Below are 20,582 nucleotides of genomic sequence, written 5' to 3' on the forward strand. Positions count from 1 at the left end.
CTGTAAAGGGTTGGAGTTGACTTTTTTCTTTTTTCTGGGGAAGGAAAAAAGGAGGAAAGAGGGGTCCTCTTTGCCCCCCCCCCCCAATAGCTATGCTGAGAATCTGTGCACACAAAGGCCAGCTGGGATGGGGACCAGACTTGTAGCCAGAAAATGTTCACAAGGGGGGGGGGCGTGAGAAGGAGTACAGTGGCCAGCTCGTCATGATTTATTTTCTTTTTTATTAATTTATATGTGCTTCGTTGTTTATTTACCAGTTTTGTACTTGAGACTCTCTGTTGTACGCATGGTATAAAGGGATGTAATTGAATAGCGTAAGGGATCTCATAAACTGTGCAATAGATCTAGGATTACAAAAATTAGAAAAATGCAAAAGAAAGTTTCAGGCATCCCATGTCACACACACCATTCCCCTCCCTTGCCTTTCTAAATTAGGACCCTTCAGCTCTGCTAAGTGCTAATTCTGTACTAGTCAATTGCATAGAGAATTCACATTTGGAAGACTTGTGATAGAATGCACACCTTTTTACCTCCGCTCCTTTTTTTACAAAAAGAATTTACACTTGGAAGTGTTGATTGGAGGGGCATGACAAATTATCGATGGGGCCCAACCCCCTTTTCCACCACCGTGGCTACCGACCTGCTTTGGATACTGGTACCAGGTGAGGCCTTGGTATCTGTGCCGTGTCTGTTGTACCTCCAGGGCAGCCACTTGGCAGAGGTGAGAATAGGTAGCAGGATGCTGGACTAGATGGACCCCTGGCCTGATCTGATTTCCTAAGCATTTGGCAAGATTCCACAAGTCATTTCAGTATTGCTTCCTCAGTGCATATGAGTTGGGGTTTACTTTTAAAAAGACTTGCTTTAAGTCAAAGCTGCTGTTCTCCACATGTGTGCTTCCATGGGAAAAATTGCAAAAGTTCAGTGGTACCTTAAAGATGATCAGAAATTATTTCTGCCTACTTTTGTGAGCTGTAACTCACCATAGCTTATACTGCAGTAAATGTGTGTCTATTTGTGTGTTTATAAACACACACCAGAGGGAGTGTGATACTATGTATCCTGTTAGTAGGGAAAAGTCAGAAGTGGAACAGAAATTATACGACAGATGTATGGGGAGAAACTTATGGCAAACTTCTTTTAAGGTACAAGTTACAATCCAAACAGATCCACAGATTCAGATCAGTGGTCAAAATATTTCACATTTGCTGGTTGCTCATTAAAAGTGACTGTTTAACTGTAAAATCTTAACATTCCTTCAGTTCATTTTTCAGTTGAGGTGTTAACTGTCACCTTCCCCTTTTTAAAACTATTTTTTCTTTAAGATGCTACTGGACTCTTGTTTAATTTCATTGTAAGTAACTGTCTGGAATTGGCTTCCATGGGAATAAACCTTATTGTCTCTGAAGTATCTGGCTTTCAAGCAATAGCCTTGTGCAGGCTTAACTTGGAAGCAAGACTATTCTAAAGAAAGTGCAGGTTATTTTATAGTAAAAATGCAATGGATTTATTGATATGTTCCCTTATTACAGTGTGAGCATGCCTTAAAATAAGAAAGGTGTGCTCCTTAATAGACATGTTTTTGACTAAGGCAGGCCAGTCCTGTACTTGTTAAAATTGGCCACTAATTTTGTGTGGCATAACAGTTTCAATCTAAGCATTCTTTTGTAGGGTGCTTGCATGCAAACAATGTGGAGGGCGGGGTTGAATTGCTGTTGGCCAACCTTTTTGATAAGGAAGCAAGGGCAAGTAAAAGATTAGTTTGTTTTCATTGGATCCATAACAACTGCTACACCTTTGCTATAGTGGCTGTAGAGTTTTGCAGTCTACACTGCATCCAAAAGCATTTGCTGAAAGGCTGGCAAATCCATTCTTGTAGTCCTCCTTGAAGGCTTATTCTTGATTGCTCAGTGGAGGTCAGTATCTTCTCAATATTTAATTGTAATCCATTTAACTAAACAGTACATCTTTCATCCTTTTAATACATTTTTATGAATAGCATAACTCTTCATTTATCAGAAATACATATGTAGCCAAAGTCTTGTAACGGCTGAACATGGGACATGATCTTTTGTGTGTGGCATAGAAATTTGAAATGAAAATATAACTGAGTGATTAACAATGCAACTCTAAACAGAGTAACTTTGTTTAGAATTGCACTGTAAGCCTGTTTTAAGTTGCTTATAGCTGTTTTGGAGAACCGGATGAGTGGCATTCCTCATGTTCTTTGCTAATAATGTGCTTTAAGAAAGCATTTATAGTTTCAAAAATATGGAACATGTGCTTCTGAGAAAATGTGAACCAGTTGTCAAAAGGCCTGAGTAATCACTTCCTTCAGTTTTGATTCAGAAAAAAGTGCTCATATAACCAGCAACATTGGCTGCTCACTAATCCTTAGCCAGGAACAAGTTGCCAAATAAGGTTTTATGAACGAACCTGTTCTAAAAGCTAAAAAAATAAGTAAAGCTCTGAACACAGATCTCTCTGAACAGGCTTGTCATTCAGCCCTTCATTCTGAACCTCCAATGATAATTGTGGATACCAAAAGTTGAATGAATAATGAATAGTGTTGTTGTGTTTACATGAGGGCAAAACGTACTACCTTAGTCATTAAATTGTCATGTCAGCATTTAAACTGTAAGTGAATGTCCCGTCTGCAAAGCAAGAGGACTGATATGTTGTTGAGGGTGGGGGGAGGGATTTCCCTTCCCTGTAACTTTTTTCTGTAAAAGTTGATAGGCTTGCTTTTGGCCAGAAAGGTAGAAATGGAGTTATGAAACAGCAAAACTGTCCACAGTAGCAAGAAGCTGAAATCAGTTTTATATGGCTTGATTAGAGAGTAGCAGTGGCTATATTAAGGAGACTGGCGTAGAGTTGTTTTCCTTTTCTGCAGTAGTACAACAGTCATCACCAGTCCGTTAGAGGACAGGCCCTACTTGAAAGGCATTTGGATGAGTTTCAATTGCTTGCTAGGCAACAATGAAACATTTACTCCGTATAGTTCTTCTTCCCCCTAATACTAAGTCTCCCAGCCATTGTCATCTTCATTTCATGTATATTTTTTCTTTCTGTTCCCTTATTCAGATTAAGTGAATACAAAGCAAAGGAAAACACTCTCCCAAGAAATCATGCATTATGTTTTTTATCTTCCCTTTTCTAAACAAGTGTAGGGTGGCATACACAATACTCCCTGCTTATACTTTATCTTCATTGCAACCTGTTAGGTAGTTTAAGCTGAGAGAGGGAGAAACTGGTCTATGGTCACCCATTTTATTTATTTCTGCCTTTTTCCCATAATAGGATTTCAGGTGACTCCCAGTAAACCTCCTGACTGTGTAGAAATTTGAACACAGGTCTTTCCAGTTTTAGTCCAGCACTCTGTCCACTGCTTTTCATAATATTGTTTCTCTGTGAAAATATCTGCATATGCTGCAACTGCACAAAGTACAAGTATACTTACTTCACAGTAAGTCCCATTTAAATCACCAGGATTTACTATAGAATTAAGATAGATAGATATGGCCTGACAGTTGTGATTTACTGGTTATACTCCTAAAGGCAGGGTGCCTTGATTTGGAGAACCATAGTGCTGAGCTGTACAGTAAAACAACTCTTTTTTTGTAAAGTTATGATTCTACTATGTTTAGATGTTCTTTTTATTTTTCAAAAGCAATGAAGCGAGAGATTCATTAACTGCTATTAATGAGGTGTTCTGCTGCTCAGTTGTCGCTGAAGTCTGTGATGCTTTAATTAGCATTTTAGAATCTGCTGTCACATACGAGTGGAAGTTCCATTGTCTTTGTTATAACTGCGTTTAGCTGTAAAAATCAGAGTTCAAGAATGAAGGAGGGGAATAAATACCTGTTTAGGTGTCAGTAAATTTCAATTAGTTATACCAGTCCAGCTCCTTTGCAGTTCATATTTGGAAGAGAATGTGTACATGTGCACATACTCAGTCTAGACCAGGGGTAGGGAACCTGCGGCTCTCCAGATGTTCAGGAACTACAATTCCAATCAGCCCCTACCAGCATGGCCAATTGGCCATGCTGACAGAGGCTGATGGGAATTGTAGTTCCTGAACATCTGGAGAGCCGCAGGTTCCCTACCCCTGGTCTAGACTCATAGGTTGGGAACCTGTGGCTCGAGAGCCGCACACGGCTCTTTCCTCCTTCTACTGCGGCTCTCGTGGCCACCCCTTCACGGGGGGGCGCGGTCCAAGGGAGACCTGAGGGGAGTCCTTCTGTCCCGGCTCAGCTGAAGCAAAGGGTGCGACGCCCGGATTTGCCGGCCCCGCCAGCCGCCGGGGAGACACAGTGGAGGGCGGTCTTGGCCCCAAAGGCATGACGAGGGCAGCTGCGAGCCCCTCGCTTGCGGCAGCAGTGGGGACAGCTGAGCAGCCCCGATGGCCGAGGAGAACGCAACGCTGGCCGCTTGGGCTGGAGAAGAGTGGGTGGGGGCGGAGCCGGCCGGAGCAGGCAGCGGCTGTGTGCCCAGACAGGCACAGCCACGCACAGCTGAAGCGGCTGTGCGGGAAAGCCGCCAACGGCAGCTGGGGCGAGGGAGAGCAATGGGGACGAAGGGATGTAAGGGGGTGGGGCAAAAGCACGAGGAGAGAGACGAGGGTGGAAGGGTATCTGGGGGAGAAGTGGAAAGATTGAAAGATTGAGCCAGGGAGAACCAGAGGGCAGGGACCCAGGGGAAGTGGAGAAGAGGGGAACCCACTCTTGCCCCCCCCCTTCTGTAAAGGAACAGAAGAGAGGCATACCCTCAAACCTGTCCATCCCTCTCTTTGTGAAGCAACAGAGGGGGAAAGTCCACCCTCCCTGCTGTTAGACTCTGTGCAGGAACAGGGTTGTAAGAGGGGCATAAAGGCAGGACTTTGAGGAGGGTTGCCAAGGGAGGCAGGGGGGGCACAGTTCCATAAATCCGAGCGCTCTGTGTGTGTGTCTGTGTGTGTGTGTGTGTGTGTGAGAGAGAGCGAGAGAGAGAGAGAGAGAGAGATCAGGTCTGGAAGAGGCACCCAACCCTCTCCCAACCGCTGTCGGGGTTTGGAGGGAGCCACAGTTCCATAAATCCAGGGGGGGCAAAGTTGCATAAATCTGATCTCTCTCTCTCTCTCTCTCTCTCTCTCTCTCTCTCTCTCTCTCTCTCTCTCTCTCTCTCTCTCTCTCTCTCGTGTGTGTGTGTGTGTGTGTGTGTGTGTGTGTGTGTGTGTGAGAGAGAGCGAGAGAGAGAGAGAGAGAGAGATCAGGTCTGGCAGAGGCACCCACCTCTCTCCCAACCCCTGGCAGGGTTTGGAGGGAGCCACAGTTCCATAAATCGGGGGAAGGGGGTGCCACAGTTCCATAAATCCAGGGTGTGTGCATGCATACATGCGTGCGATCAGGTTTGGCACAGGCACCCATCTCTCTCCCTTCATTGTGAGGCTGGGGATGGGAAGAAGATATCCATGGCTAGTTGTGGAAGGGCAAATCCGGGCGGGAGGGGTGCGATGAGGTCTGGCACAGGCACCTATCTCTCTCCCTTAAGCACTTCACTATTTAAATGGGATAAAAATTTGAGTCCGGTGGTACCTCGAAGACCTGATGGATGACCTCCTAAACTTCATTGTGAAGCTGGGGATGGGAAGAAGTTATCCATGGCTAGTTGTGGAAGGGCAAATCGGGGGAGGGGTACCCATCTCTCTCTCTTAAGCGCTTCACTATTGTTTAAGAGTTCAAATTGTTCAAAATGTGTTCTTTACATAAATAAAATATAATTTTCTCTGTAGCACTTCATGGATTTATTATGCAACACACTATAATTGTTTATACAAAGCGTAAAGGTTAAAAAAACAATATATACAGTGTTATCTTCATTTTAAATATCAAAAAGTATTTGCGGCTCCAAGTTTTCTTTTCCGTGGGAAAACGGGTCCAGATGGCTCTTTGGGTGCTAAAGGTTCCCTACCCCTGGTCTAGACAGTTGAGAATGTAGTTTAAAATCCAAACCTTAGATTGAGTTTTCTAGCATGAACGTAACCACGGTTTAGCATTTCTTGATCACTTTTGTTTTCTTTACGCTCACAAACTATTTATTGTTCATTTTTATCTATCCGTTCGCCAAGAAGTTCAGGACAGCGAGCACCATGCTATCCTCATCCATTTTCTCCTTGCTAGGGTGAGGTATCTGAGACAGAGATCATAACTGGATCAAGATAACCCTGCAAGCAACATGGCAGATCTGGGATTTGAATCTGGGTCTTCCATATCCTGGGCCAGTACTCTGACCACTACATCATACTGGCTTATGATATCAGATTTAAACAGTACTTTTGAAATCTGACATCACACTGATCTGTAGTTAAAATATTATTTAGCATGATATCTGAACAGAGGTGCATGTTTGGGCTTGTCATCTTAGCCACAACACTGACTTCATGTGTAGCACTTGGTGTCCTGCTTCTTACTCACAGGAGATGAGCAGTTAGAAGATACTTAATGTACTGAATAAAATGTCAAAGCTGCTGCAGAAGAGATCTAAATGAGGACATGGTTTCATATTCTATCATCTTCTAGAAGTGTTGCAACTTTAGCAAGCCAGGCTGTGGTACTCAGCCCACAGCAGTAGAGCTGTTTTAGCATAAGACCTTACTAACTCTTCTGTATACCTGCAGATTCATCAGGTATGCAAAAAAAAATTTACTCATAATTTTAAAAAGTAAAGAAGGGTGCAAAAAATTGTTCCAAGAGAGCTAAGCATGTGTAGTGGCTAGTGGAAGCCACAGAAAGCCGAAGGTGGGAGAAAAGTAAATGGAGGGAGAGAGAACATGGTTTTGAGCACCTATGAGCTTCTCTGTCCTAATTCCCCATCACCAAATCCAAAAATTATAATATTTTAAGTGCTCTTTGAAGCTAACCAATTGGAAGAGGGATGTTTATTAAGGCTGACAAAGAAGCAGCTCTTCTGATCTTAATTGACAATACCATCCCGTTCTCTTTAAGCTGTGAAGTGGACAGAACCCTGTTTGTTGTGTTCTGGATTTGGGGGCGGGGGAGGGGGGGATGAGATTGGGATGTACCCAGTCTCTGCTTCTTTTCCAACTGTTCTTGTGGGGCTGGGGTAGAGTTATAAATTCTTCTCTCACATAAGGCAAGTTGTGTGACTACCCTTGGTTCCAGTGAGCACCTGGCCTTAGAACTCGGCCCACTCACAGTATTCTGTGGTGGTGGGATTTTCAATTCGATTATCCCTAGCCTGCCCAACGTAGTGTACAAGATTCATAAAAATAGAAAATAATACAATCAGCCATTTCATTAAATTCTGAATGAATATTCAGTAAAAATCAACTCACACCAATAGCAAAATAGAAATGCAGTGGCCTGAGAGCAGTAAACACTAATGAATGCAGAACCTGACAGAATAGAGATTATTTAATCATTCATTTACTACTGTGTTTATATTACTGCTTTTAGTAGGATTCTCAACGTGGCTTACAACTTAAACTGTGAAAAGACAGAACAATATAGCAGTAGATTGTCTTTCTGAAAACAACGGTGACATAAGCTTCCTGTTTATTTTCTTGTTTCAACAGTCAGATTGAACTTCTGTATGGTTGTGGACTGTAGGTAAATTGTGATGAAATCAGTTCTAAAAGTACACAGTGAGTCTTGGACAGTTAGGATTTCATAAGTCAAGGCCTGGTCTTTGGGGTTTATGTGCAGTCAAACTGGCAGCTGAGAGAATAGGAGTGGTCTTTGTATCCATTCTCAGGTGGAAGGCAAGTAGCAACATTTTAAATCACTGCACTTCAGGAATTGTTTATACTCATATTTCTCCCCCAAGGGGAACTGAAATAGCATTCTCCTCTCTTACATTTTATCATCACAACAGCCCTGTGAGGAAGGTTAATCTGAGAAAGAGTGACTGGTTTAAGGCCCCCTAGCGTGCTTCTATGGTGGAATAGGGATTTGAATGTGGTTCTCCTGAATCTCACATGTACTAACCACTACACTATACTGTGCAAAATGTGCAAAGGAAATCTAATGTTTTAGGTTCATACTTTTTCTAGGTTTAAATTTAGCCTTCTCCTGAATTCAGCTATCAGGAGGGGTGTGCAAAATACTGAGAGGGAGAGGGTTGTTTGAATTGAGAAAATCAGATATTTCACTTCAGAGAGAACCTTACCAGTGGCATTTTCATTCAAAGCACACCTGGGGATAAACAAGGTGTTACCTTATGTAGGCTTCAGTTACCTTGCGATACCACATGATGAACCCCCCACCCCGATCACTTGCACTTTTACAGCTGCAATCCTAAAAAAGCTTTAAGAATGAGTGGGGAATAATTTCCCATTGAACAAAATGGGAACTATTTCCAAGCAGGCCTGTTTAGGATTACTTCTATAGCTACTAAACTAATAATCCTTTTTGGAGTTTCAACTCACAATAATGTTCTGTTAGAGATTGTTCTGATTGGTGAAAAAAGAAGTCTGGAAATACTGGGTTTGTTAGTTGTTTTCTTACCATAGTACAAAGTTTCTTTATGTTTCTTTGTGCAGGATTTAACTTATCATAACTAATGAAGTCATTTGACCTTTTTTAAAAAAATTGAATTTAGACCAGTTGGTTTTCAGCCTGATAGGTTTTTTTGAACTTTTATTTAGTTTCTAGCAGTCCATTCCTAAATACATTTACCCAGAAGCAAGTCACATTGTGCAAGTCAAAGAAAGGGCCCACTGAATTCATTTGTGCTTAGTTACCTGTAAAAAGCATAGAATTACAGCCTAGGAATCTCAGTGCTGTGGGAGGAATAATGGCACTCTTTGCCCTGGCCTAGTTTCTTTGCATCATTCCTAGAATCTTAATGGATATAAAAATGTGCTGGCTGGTAGTGTCAAGTCAGGTCCCAAGCACAAAAGGTTACCTTATCTGATAACTCTAGATCCAAGTTTCTTGGGACTTATTCATTGCCTCAGATTACTCTTGCAAATGTGTCGCTGTCTCCACTAGATAGTACAGCTCCTCACTTTTGGGTTACAAGATTTTGAGCTACCTGTAACTTGCCTGTTGGAGTCTCCCCCATGCCCTTTGACTATTTTGATTTAAACTTTTAAATATTCCTGAAGTTATATTATATGTGCCGGTATGTATATTTTAGTGTTAATCTTGTTATCATATAAAGTGATTTTTTAAAGCATAAACTAAAAAGCAGGAGAGTACACTGAAGATTTATATGTTTAGATTCTTCTATATGTTAGGGTAAAGATCACGCTTGTAGTCATCCCCCCAGGGTCGTCGCTAAGGAAGAGGCGAGACGCGGAGGTTTCATCTGGTGGAGAGCGCCAGCAGCGGGAGCGCGGGTGTCCGTGTTCCTAGCGACTCTGCCGCGTGCTGGTTCCTGGCACCTTTTATTATGATTCTAGCGGGGGCGTGTAGAAGGGCGGAACGGGGGGAATTCCGGGAGAGCGGGAGACTGAGAGATCATCACGTGATGCATGATCTCACCTGGCTGCTACGTGCGGAGAGGAGCATCAGCGTCTGGGCCTAATCCTCACCTGGGGGCAAGACCATTGTCCCTTTGTCCGGGACACCCGGTGGTTGTGAGCCAGGTAGTTCATGACCTGCGACTCATCGGGGGATGAGGGGTGGGGGAGCGGTGCGACCAGAAGGCCGTAGGAGCGCCGGTGTGCCAGCGCTCTACTTACGGTGCTGCTGGGTCAGCAGTGCATCCCTACAACTCTGTACAAACTCTTGTTCCTACAAGAATTTACTTGAGGAACTTAATTTAATTGAGTAGGTGATTTCCACAATATTTAAACCAGGTCTCTTTTTGCAAGACCTGAGCAAGCTGTTAATGAGAAGACATTTTAAAGGCAGTTAATTCATAGATAATTCATGTATTCATTTGACTCATTTAGATTTCTCGTGGCTGTTATCTGTTATTTCGATTTTATATTAATTCTTTAGAAGCTTACTTAAAACTGAAGAGCTCACATTAACTGTCTATTGTAAGGCCCATTTCAGTTGATGAAGGAAGAAATATAAATGTGTGAGAACAAAGCTTTGTAACTTGTTACATAATTCAGTGCAGTACTGATACAGGTTTTAACACATTTTAAACCCTTAAAACAGAAACTGTAGTTGATGGTAGCAAGTTGAATAATAAGTAAATTACAGCTTGTATTATTTTTTTAGAAATATTTTAATGGAGAATGTTTTTAAAGTATATATATTGAACAAAAGGTTTGCTTTAACTATTGTACGGTATATAATTGTCCCCTTTCAGCTTTATTTCTCCTTACATGCTTTCCATGCAGCTATTTTCTGAAGATGAACAATTTTCCAAATGTTAGTCTGGTTTTTATACGTGTTTATTCTGCAAAAGTACACTGATTAGTTATGTCTTCCATCAGAAAGTTGGAATCAGTCAGGAATGAATGATCAGAGACTGGGACCATGGGTGATAAATCCAGGATGGAACATGTTTTCTCTAGCTCAAGAGTGCCTGAAGTCACATGCTGGAGTCAGAGCAAAGTTGTTTCTGGAGCCCAGAGTGAGGGTAATAACTTGAAATGTAGCCTGCAGACATGCAGAATGATGGTGTTGATAACTCTCATAACTTTTATACTAGGTCTAGTCAGCTCAGAGGTGTCATAAAGCTTTCCAGTTTCAGGTTCTATTGTTGCATCTCCTTAGGCCTTTCTATGCCACGGCTGAAAGGCCAGAGTACTCATAACTCCAAAGGACTCACTTAACTAATGCCTTTGTCGCTGCAGCCTTGGCAAGGGTGAAGATCTTATTCATTATTTGTTATATTGTCCAATGTATCCAGCCATCCAGGCCAAGATTAATCAGACCTTGATGAACTTTTCTGTATCTGATGAAGATGGTATTGATTTTCTAATATATTGAACAATATATGTGAATCCAACTATTATCTGTATGGTTGCTACTTTTACATTTTTGTCTAGTAGGCTGAGGAAATTTAAATGTGCTAACCCAGAGGGAACAGTAAATTAATAGTATATGTTTATTTTTTTTAATTGGATCCTAGTAGGATATCATAGCTATTATATTATGCATTTTCTTTTTTGGCTGTGTGCCGCTGTGAAAGTATGATTTTGTACTGTGATTTTAAACAGTTTTTTATTATATTGTTTTGTTTTTAACTGTGTGTACGTGTATAATGTTACACCCTGCGGCTTCAACATAATTAATCTACTGAACTAGATTCCCTGTCCTTTCCTCTTCAAAATCCAGAGTCCCTGACACAGTTTATTTTTTTACATATATCAGGTCACAACATAAATCAGTTAACTTTAAAGCCATTCAGAGGCCAAGTATCTGCAAAACTTGTATAAGGGCGCAATCCAGATGGGGAGAGGGGAATTGACCAGTGGGAGCAGCTGAGGGCTGTGCTGGCGTGTTTGCAGCCACCAGGGTGCAGCCACCCACATCTCCATGGCGACTGCACCCAGAAGTATGGGAGTTGGCCCAGCTTCTGGGAGTTGGCCCAGCTTCTGAGCACACACTAGTTCAGGGGAGCAGACCAGGGTTTGAGCCAACTTTAGTCTGCTTCTACTGGCCTTCCAACCTGGCAATTTTCCCTCTGCGACCAGACTTACACCACCAAAAAGTGTGCCGTAAACCTGTTTAGGCTATGGGGCTATTTGGACCTCAAGAAGGTTTTTAAACTTCCCTCCTTTCTGTGCCACCCAAAGCTTCTTTAGAGGCAGCACTACCTCCAGCCCCTGTGGAGCTTCCTCCCCCGCCCCCACACCAATCTGGATTGGGCCGCCCAACAGGTTTTTTTTAAAATAAATTTGTGGGCCATTAAAAATGGTTTCAAATCACATGTATTCAGAGCATAGAAACATTTTAGAAATTTACCAAATAAAGCAAAGCCCCTTATTATCAGAACCCTTTGCCTTTCTGTGGAAAACTTTCTAATGGGAAGCTTTTGTTTTACCTCTTAAACGAATTATTATTAAAGGGGTTATTGATCAAGGCTCGATACTGCAGCCTCCAAAATAGTTCAGTCTTTCCTCTCAGTCTTAATTTACCTCAAATTCTGAAGCATTCATTCCCACTCTCCTTCAGGACAGAAAGATGTGTTTCCATCGCAAGGTTTTCCATGTGTAGCTGTGGTACCTCATCACCTTTTCCATTGTTTATTTTCTCATCTCAGGCACATTCAGATCTTGTGATGCTGACGCAGTTTAGATTAGGTCACATAGCTTTGTCACGCTTAATATCTGAGAGATTTAATTTGACACTGATTCATTCTTGAACAGCTGTAGTCAGTGTTAGCATGAAGAGACCCTAAATTCAATCCAGTATTAGTAAACATGCAGCCTGTCTGTTGTCAAAATATAAACTAATTTAGTGAATGGTTTGCAAGATTTTCAGAAGAGGGTTTAAAACTTAGCTATGTGCCATGTGTCAGCACATAGAGGCATGTGAGACATCCCAGTAGATAAGGGGTCAGCAACCTGCGGCTCTGGAGCCGCATACGGCTCATTCGTCCTCATACTGCAGCTCCACAGTGGCGACGCCAATGACAGAAAGTTGCACTTGGGACGTGGCGAGCGTGCCTTCTTCCCTGCTCCCTCCTTCCCTCTGGCGTCCTTTCCCCTCCTTCCCTCATCTAGCACTTGGGAAGGAGAGAAAAGGACACCGGAGGGAGGGAGGGAGGAAGGAGGCGCGGGGAAGGAAGGTGCGCTCACCGCATCCCAAGTGCAAGTTGCCGTTGTTGGCACCGCCGCCGCTGCCTATACTGCCTGCTTGGCTGAAGACAGGGCTTGGGGAGGCAGGGCCAAATGGCTCTTTGGCTGCTAAAGGTTGCCAACCCCTGCAGTAGTTAAACTAAAGACAGCATACCTCTTGAGTATTTTGTTTCATGAGGAACATACCTGTTTTAACATAGAAGTTATGAACAAAAATATTATAGGAACGGACAATTGAGCTCTTCCAGGTTGTCAACTGGGAAAGGATTCTGTCTTTACATAATCCATTACTACTTTTCATAACTGATAGAAAATGTGATGTTGCTCCTTTGAAATAGTATAGTCAACACTGCAAGAATTTTTCAGCACGTGTAGAATTGACCCTTCTTACTATGGCTTATTCTGTTATTGGATGCTGTAGAACCTTGGACTTCTTGGTGCTGGTTTGAAAACACCGCCTGTATAAAAATTGCATTTCCCACATCAGAATTTGCCACCTCAGGGGAAAAAATGTGTACAAACTTTTTAAAACTATACTCCATAATGCAGATGTGGATAACAGCCTTGATTCTATAAGCAATTCCTTTTCTGTTTCATAGGACAAAATAGATGATAAACATATCTGTTGAAGATTGGAGAGCTCCATAACTTGCTGGTGTCTCTTCCTTGCTGTCTTTGATGGCTTCACCATTAAAAACAAATGTGTTCCTTGTTGGTTCTGAGGGTCTGAGAAGACTGTCAAACTCCAGATCAGACAGGCAATAGTTACTATAACAGAATATCTACTGTTTCTGTCAGAATGATATTTCTTCTAAAATACAAAATATTCTTTATTCTTACAAAGTAAAAACTTGGCAATAACTTGGTCCTGTTTCTAAAATTGTCCTTATTTGTTTGTTGAGAAATAATTAGACTTTCAGTCTCCTGTATTCAGATAAAGCACTCTTCTGAACTGCCTTGTTCACTGTCTTAATTGATGTTTTAGGTACATATCATAATTTGGTTCTATTCTGAGAAATATACTGAGCATCTGTGGCAATCCATGGTGCCAACATTGTGTTTTCCAAGAAGTGTCAAGGCAGGTTTCTAAAATACAAATAATGCAAGGATCGCATTCTTGTATGAAGTAGGATTTTTTGCTTTCCTTTTGTTACAGCTATTCCAATTTGCCTGCTGTCAGAGCTGCCAGTTCATTGGAAGTCTGAGATTCTGTTGTTGGTGTCCCCGCTGATCATCTGTAAATCTGACAGGCTGGATTGTTGAGCCATGCCTTCCTGATGTGCGTCACAGGGCCGGGTTCTTTCTGCCCAGGGATTAGTCAGGCTGCTTTTGGAAACGCCCTCAGCTGCACGTTGTGCTGCTATATTAGTGTTTGCCTAGCAAGAAGAATTTTCTTTTTGCTGCTGCAGCTGCCTCAGCAAGCCCCTCTGGTAAGTTGTAAATAGAGCTGCTGCTCTCCAGTTAGTATTATCAGTTTTGTGATGCCTGTTTTATTGCTACAGATTTTAAACAACAGGGTTGTTAAAATCAATTAACAGAAATAAATATTGCTGTGTGGGTTGGCCCTGCCTTTTGAAAGTTGTCTGTAGATCAAAACATATGCAAATAACTCTGAAGCTGTCCGAATTAATATCTGTGTGTACCCTGTTTATACACACTAATATTGAAGGTGGGATAATGTGGCAGACCATTTCTTAAGCGGTTTGCTTGGTTTTTATTGGCAGCCTGTATGCAAGCCCTGCATCTTTGGACTGTGATTACCACCTGTGCTGTTGCGGTAGGAAAGAACCAAGAACAGAAGAACCAAGAGTGCCCTAAGCTCAGCATACAGGTACTCTCCTTTTAAACAAAAAAAAGCACAAAGGAAAACTAATAAACTCCATTTCCAAAATTAGCACAACCCAAACTAGAGCTGCTGCTGTTGTTGTTGTTGTTGTTGTTTTGGTAAGCATTGCTTATCTTCTAGAACTTTCCTAGTTCAGTGCAGCTGGAAGTGTAGGGAGTTCTACAATTAAAAAAATGCTTTACAATGCAATCTTAACAGCAGTTCCCAAAGAGTGAGAGCCCCATTGAACAGACCCGGGTAGAATTCTGAATAGTCTGTTAAGGATTTCTCTCTTGATCACGTATCTGTTTGAAAACTGTTGAAGCAACTTAGCATCTTGGTCTCTTTAAGATATATTCCATACATTAAGTATAGTTCTATTTTCATTGAATTTGCATCTAAGCTCTTGGTAATTCTACCTGAATGACATTTCGATCCATGCATAGTGTACTAAACAGTATTCTTAAATAATTTTAAACTAATGCTGTGTTACTGTGGTGACTTGGTATGAGGATAAAATGCCATTGCCTTGACAACCATACAGAATACTATTTGGAAGATACTCTGCAGCTTTATAATCATCGTCTGTGAAACGTGTCACTACTGCATTTTCTTAATTGATGCTGTCTTTATTGATGGACTATATTACACTTTTTAATGCATTTTAAATGTGTAGAAACAGGAGTTTAAAGAAGTAGTAATTGGCATTAACTTTGCTTTTTCTGTCAAATCTGTGGAAGAGTGATTATCTTTTTATTTCTTCACTGGATATTGCTATCACTGAAAAGAAATCCTCATGCATCACATCTGTAATGGTTTCATTTACGGTCGTCTTAGGGCAGATGGGTGTGGAAGAACTCACCTTCCCATTTCCTCTCGATTACACAGTCACTGATGAAGATTCAGCTCCGTGTTTGAGGCTTACAGCATGGTTCTGCATTTGCATGTTGGCAAGGAGATCCCACTATCACTCTGAATAGGAGTAGCTCAATCTAATCCTAATCATTACTGTTGCTGCATAAGTAAAACATTCTGCAGCAGACAACTAGAATGAAGCTCTGTCTCACTTTCTGTTGTGAGCAAGAAGGGGCAGCTGTGCTGTTAGCTTCCAGCAGCTGCACAACAGTCATGACATTGGAAGCTATGGGCCGAGCAAAGAGGTCTTGCAGCCTTTACAGCAGATGGGGGCCTGCAGCAGTTTTGCCCTGAAACCACACTGAGGAGTCTCCACTTGAGTCAAGCAGCTCCCAGTGCCAGTGCAAGGGACCCTGGAGTCCCTTCAGTCAGACTGATTCTGTGTTGCAGAGAGTGAGATCAATCAAACTCCTAAAAGGCACAGCAGATTCTGAAAATACTTTTTAAAAAATTAAGAACATAAGAAAGAGCCTGCTGGATCAGACCAGAGTCCATCTAGTCCAGCACTCTGCTACTCGCAGTGGCCCACCAGGTGCCTTTGGGAGCTCACATGCAGGATGTGAAAGCAATGGCCTTATGCTGCTGCTGTTCCCGAGCACCTGGTCTGCTAAGGCATTTGCAACCTCAGATCAAGAAGGATCAAGATTGTTAGCCAGAGATCGACTTCTCCTCCATAAATCTGTCCAAGCCCCTTTTAAAGCTATCCAGGTTAGTGGCCATCACCACCTCCTGTGGCAGCATATTCCAAACACCAATCACACGTTGCGTGAAGAAGTGTTTCCTTTTATTAGTCCTAATTCTTCCCCCCAGCATTTTCAATGAATGCCCCCTGGTTCTAGTATTGTGAGAAAGAGAGAAAAATTTCTCTGTCAACATTTTCTATCCCATGCATAATTTTATAGACGTCAATCATATCCCCCCTCAGACGCCTCCTCTCCAAACTAAAGAGTCCCAAACGCTGCAGCCTCTCCTCATTGATGGTAGATTTACGTTCTGAACATCACACCATATATACAGCTGATTCTTACCTGCTGTAATGACCACTGGCCACTTTCCCCTTAGATTTGCTGTAATTTGTATGTAGTCTTCATTACATCTTGGGCAGGGGGGAATTGAAAAATCCTTTTTGATATGGAATTCTACTAGCAATAGCTTTTGATGTGGTTGGCAAGTTAAAAATAGTCTGCTCTTTGGAGGATTTTAAAGCGGGTCTTCACTGATAAACAGATCACAGATTTGGCAAAGCAAGCGTGAACTTTATATATACCAGTAGTGTAAGCTTACATGGCTGTCTGTTTATAAATATACTGCTCTGTTGTTTGTTTTTCCTGAGGAGCCTTTTTCAAGGTGTCTCCAGAACGATCTCCTGTAGGTAGTTGTCCATTTCCCTAGAGTCATGTTCAGTGTTACTTGTGGCCAGTGGCCTTCAAAATGCCTTGCCCATTAAGGAAAACAGGTGATTAGGGGTGACAATCATGGCTGCTCTGTCAATGCTGTGGATGCTGCCCCTAAGTATGCACCTGCTTTTTTACACTATCTCTGCATTCATGTTTCAAAGTCTGACACCAGGTAGGAAGTTTTTGCCTTGGTCAGAGGTGTTTTTGATCTAGAAGTATCCTTTAACTGCAAGGGTTATATAGCCTTACACTGCCTAAGTGAGTTTTTCTGGGCCCTGCTTCATGAGATTTTAAAATGAAACATGAAACCTGGACAATTAGAGCAGGAGATGGAGGCAACTGTTACTAATCTCAAAATGCAATGGATTTTTGTAGTTTGCCATGTATATGAATTTTGTGTTTTCCTCATTTTGATGGCAATTTGGCTCTGTTGAGCTGATTTCCTTTTGGCACTTGAATTTATTTGGCTGTTCACTGAAGTTACCTTAAAGTACTATAATCTCATTTACAACTTCAGCTCAATAAGTGTGTGTGGCATTTATGTATTCTCCCTGTTCTCCCTGAAACATGCAAGATATAGGCTTATTACAGTCTGTAAGTTCTTAGAAGGGAATGCTGTGATAACCAAGTGTCAACATGGGTTTCTCAAGAACAAGTCAGGCCAGACTAATCTTATCTCTTTTTTGATCGAATGACAAGCTTGATAGATAAAGGGAATGCTGTGGATGTAGCATACCCTGATTTCAATAAGGCCTTTGACAAGGTCCCCCATTGTATTCTTAAATACAAGCAGCAGTGGCGTAGGAGGTTAAGAGCTCATGTGTCTAATCTGGAGGAACCGGGTTTGATTCCCAGCTCTGCCGCCTAAGCTGTGGAGGCTTATCTGGGGAATTCAGATTAGCCTGTACACTCCCACACACGCCAGCTGGGTGACCTTGGGTTAGTCACAGCTTCTCGGAGCTCTCTCAGCCCCACCCACCTCACAGGGTGTTTGTTGTGAGGGGGAAGGGCGAGGAGATTGTCAGCCCCTTTGAGTCTCCTGCAGGAGAGAAAGGGGGGATATAAATCCAAACTCTTCTTCTTCTTCTTCTTCTTCTTCTTAAATAAAGCTAGTAAAATGTGGGCTAGATGATTCTACTGTTAGGTGGATCTGTAATTGGTTGACTGACCAAACCCAAAGAGTGCTCACCAATGGCTCATCTTTATCATGGAGAGAAGTGACTAGCTGGATGCCATAAGGTTCTGTCCTAGACCCAGTGCTATTCAATATTTTTATCAATGACTTGGATGATGGAATAGAGGACATGCTAATAACATTTGTAGTTGACACCAAATTAGGAGGGGTAGCTAATATCCCACAGGACAGGTTCAGATTTCAAAATGACCTTGACAGATTAGAGAGCTGGGCCAAAATTAACAAAATGAAATTCAAATGCAAGATACTACACTTAGGCAGAAAAAAATGAAATGCACATATATAATATGGACAACATCTGGCTTGACCACAGCACATGTGAAAGATTTGGAAGTATTAGTAGATCACAAACTGAACATGAGCCAGCAGTGTGATGTGGCAGCCAAGAAAACCAATGCAGTTCTGAGCTGCCTCAATAGAAGCATAGTGTCTCGATCAAGGGAAGTAATAGTACTACTCCACTCTGCATTGGTCAAACTTCACTTGGAATGCTTTGTCCAGTTCTGGGCACCACAGTTTAAGAAGGATATTGACAAGCTGGAGCAGTTCCAGAGGAGGGCGACCAAAATGGTAAAGGGTCGGGAATCCATGCCCTATGAGGAGTGACTTAGGAAGGAGTGACTTAGGAAGCTGAGTATGTTTAGTCTTGAGAAGAAAAAGTTAAATGGTGACAAGATAGCCGTTTTGAAATATTTGAAGGGATGTCAAGTTAAAGAGGGAGCAAACTTGTTTTCTGCTGCTCCAGGGACAGAGTAATTGATTCAAACTATGAGAAAAGAGATTCCACCTAAATGTTAGGAAGAACTTCCTGAGGGTAAGGGCTGTTCGACAGTGGAATACACTTCCTTAGAGCAGGGGTAGGGAACCTTTAACACTCAAAGAGCCATTTGGACCCGTTTTCCACGGGAAAAGAAAACACTTGGAGCCGCAAATAATTTTTGACATTTAAAATAAAGATAACACTATACATATAGGTTTTTTTTAACCTTTCACTCCGTTCATTCTGAGAAGTGCATGGATGCGCCCGCCCTGCTGCCTGCAGGGCGGGCAAGGATGAAGCCGGCGGCTCGGCCTCGCCAGCTGCCGGGAAAGCACACGCCCCGCTCCAATGGGGTGGGCGAGAGGGGAAGCCCACGGCGCGGCCCAGCCGACCGTGGGCAGTTGGTGCGCCCGCCCTGCTGCCTGCAGGGCGGGCAAGGATGGGGCGGGCAGCTCAGCTCGTGGAGCCACAGTGCAAGGGCAGAAGAGCCGCATGCGGCTCTCGAGCCGCAGGTTCCCTACCCCTGCCTTAGAGGGTGGTGGTACTAATGTGCTCCTGGGCTCTAATCTCCAACTCTTTTTTGCAACTTTTTAAATGTGTAGCTTATTGCAAGAACGCTTGTACCCGCCATTAAACCTTATGCTGAAACTGTGTAATTGGCTGTACCACTGGCCAGAATCTTAAATTCAGTCAGTGGGACTTCTGCTAAGTATGTTTGTTATGTATGTGATACTCTTAATGTGCCAAAGACAAAACACTTTCAAACAAAGAGCATATTAATTTGAGTAGGAATTTTATATGATAGATTAGGAATGTATTGTTTCTCTTCCTGGCCCTTCCAGACCACGGCCACACCGCCCGGAAAACCCACGTCACCCAGATTAGGAATATTTTTCCCCTCCTCAAGTTCTTTTGCTTTTTGCTGCTTCTTCTATAAACACTCACTAGGTGATTTTCATAATAATGTTTTCATAAACAAATAATAGTGCTGTGTTTTTATAGCCTTGTATTTTTGACAAATGATTCAATTTAAGAAAAGAAAGACAACAAAGTGGACTTGCTTAATGTGTGGGTAATAGCTCTAATATTTTGTTAGTGCCAAGAATATTTTATTACAGAATATAGTAATATAGAATATAGTAAATATTAATGCTTCATAGTCCTGTTTGGCTTTGTCAGCACATTTTTGTTTCTTAATACATTCGCATGTACCATTCAGTTGTCCAAACTGCTCAGGTAAACTACTTTTCAGCAACCAGATAAGTAAACTTTAGTGTATCTGCATGTGGCTTTAACAAAACAGAGAACTTTGTGCCCATCCCACATAATTTTCAGACAGCATAGAGCCATAGTTCAACCAGGGTAGTCTGATCTTTTCAGATTTCAGAAGCTAAGCAGGATTGGCCTTGGTTAACATTTGGATGGAAGACAGTCCAAGAAGTCCAGGGTTGCTATGCAGAGGCAGAATATGAGGAGCCACCTCTGTTTTTCTTCTACCTTGAAAGTCACCGGGGGGTGGGGGGATAGGTCAGCTGCTGTTTGATGACACTTATAGGCCAACAATGGAAGTGTTGCCTTGGGTGGATGGGGATTGTTGTTACTGCAGTACTATAGAAAGCAAGAATAGCTCTCTTCATCTAAAGTACCTTTATAGCCATGTCAGCACACCTCTTGGTCTGTCTCTCGAAACCATCATAGTTGTGTATTCCAAGAAGTTACTGCATTTATACTGGGCAAACAAGTATCTTGTCATCGTTCCTGAAAGGATGTTGCTAATACGTCTA

General features: G+C 42.2%; 1 protein-coding gene across 5 annotated transcripts in view; it reads left to right on the top strand.

Moving 5' to 3' along the window:
* NT5C3A (5'-nucleotidase, cytosolic IIIA) overlaps positions 1 to 20,582 on the top strand; it is a 32,702-nt gene that overhangs the window by 1,097 nt on the left and 11,023 nt on the right. For 2 of the 5 annotated variants that reach the window (XM_048510719.1, XM_048510720.1), the window contains exons 2-3: positions 13,863 to 14,136; positions 14,431 to 14,537. The exons of 2 other annotated variants lie outside the window; for them this stretch is intronic. In XM_048510719.1, the coding sequence (XP_048366676.1) occupies positions 14,436 to 14,537 (102 nt within the window). In that variant the 5' untranslated portion in view covers positions 13,863 to 14,136; positions 14,431 to 14,435. Of the gene's footprint in view, positions 1 to 1,897; positions 1,917 to 13,862; positions 14,137 to 14,430; positions 14,538 to 20,582 lie in introns of those variants that run through there. One more of the 5 variants, XM_048510722.1, reaches the window with a different exon arrangement.

This window comes from Sphaerodactylus townsendi, linkage group LG11 (assembly GCF_021028975.2).
Source record: "Sphaerodactylus townsendi isolate TG3544 linkage group LG11, MPM_Stown_v2.3, whole genome shotgun sequence".
Taxonomy (NCBI): domain Eukaryota; kingdom Metazoa; phylum Chordata; class Lepidosauria; order Squamata; family Sphaerodactylidae; genus Sphaerodactylus; species Sphaerodactylus townsendi.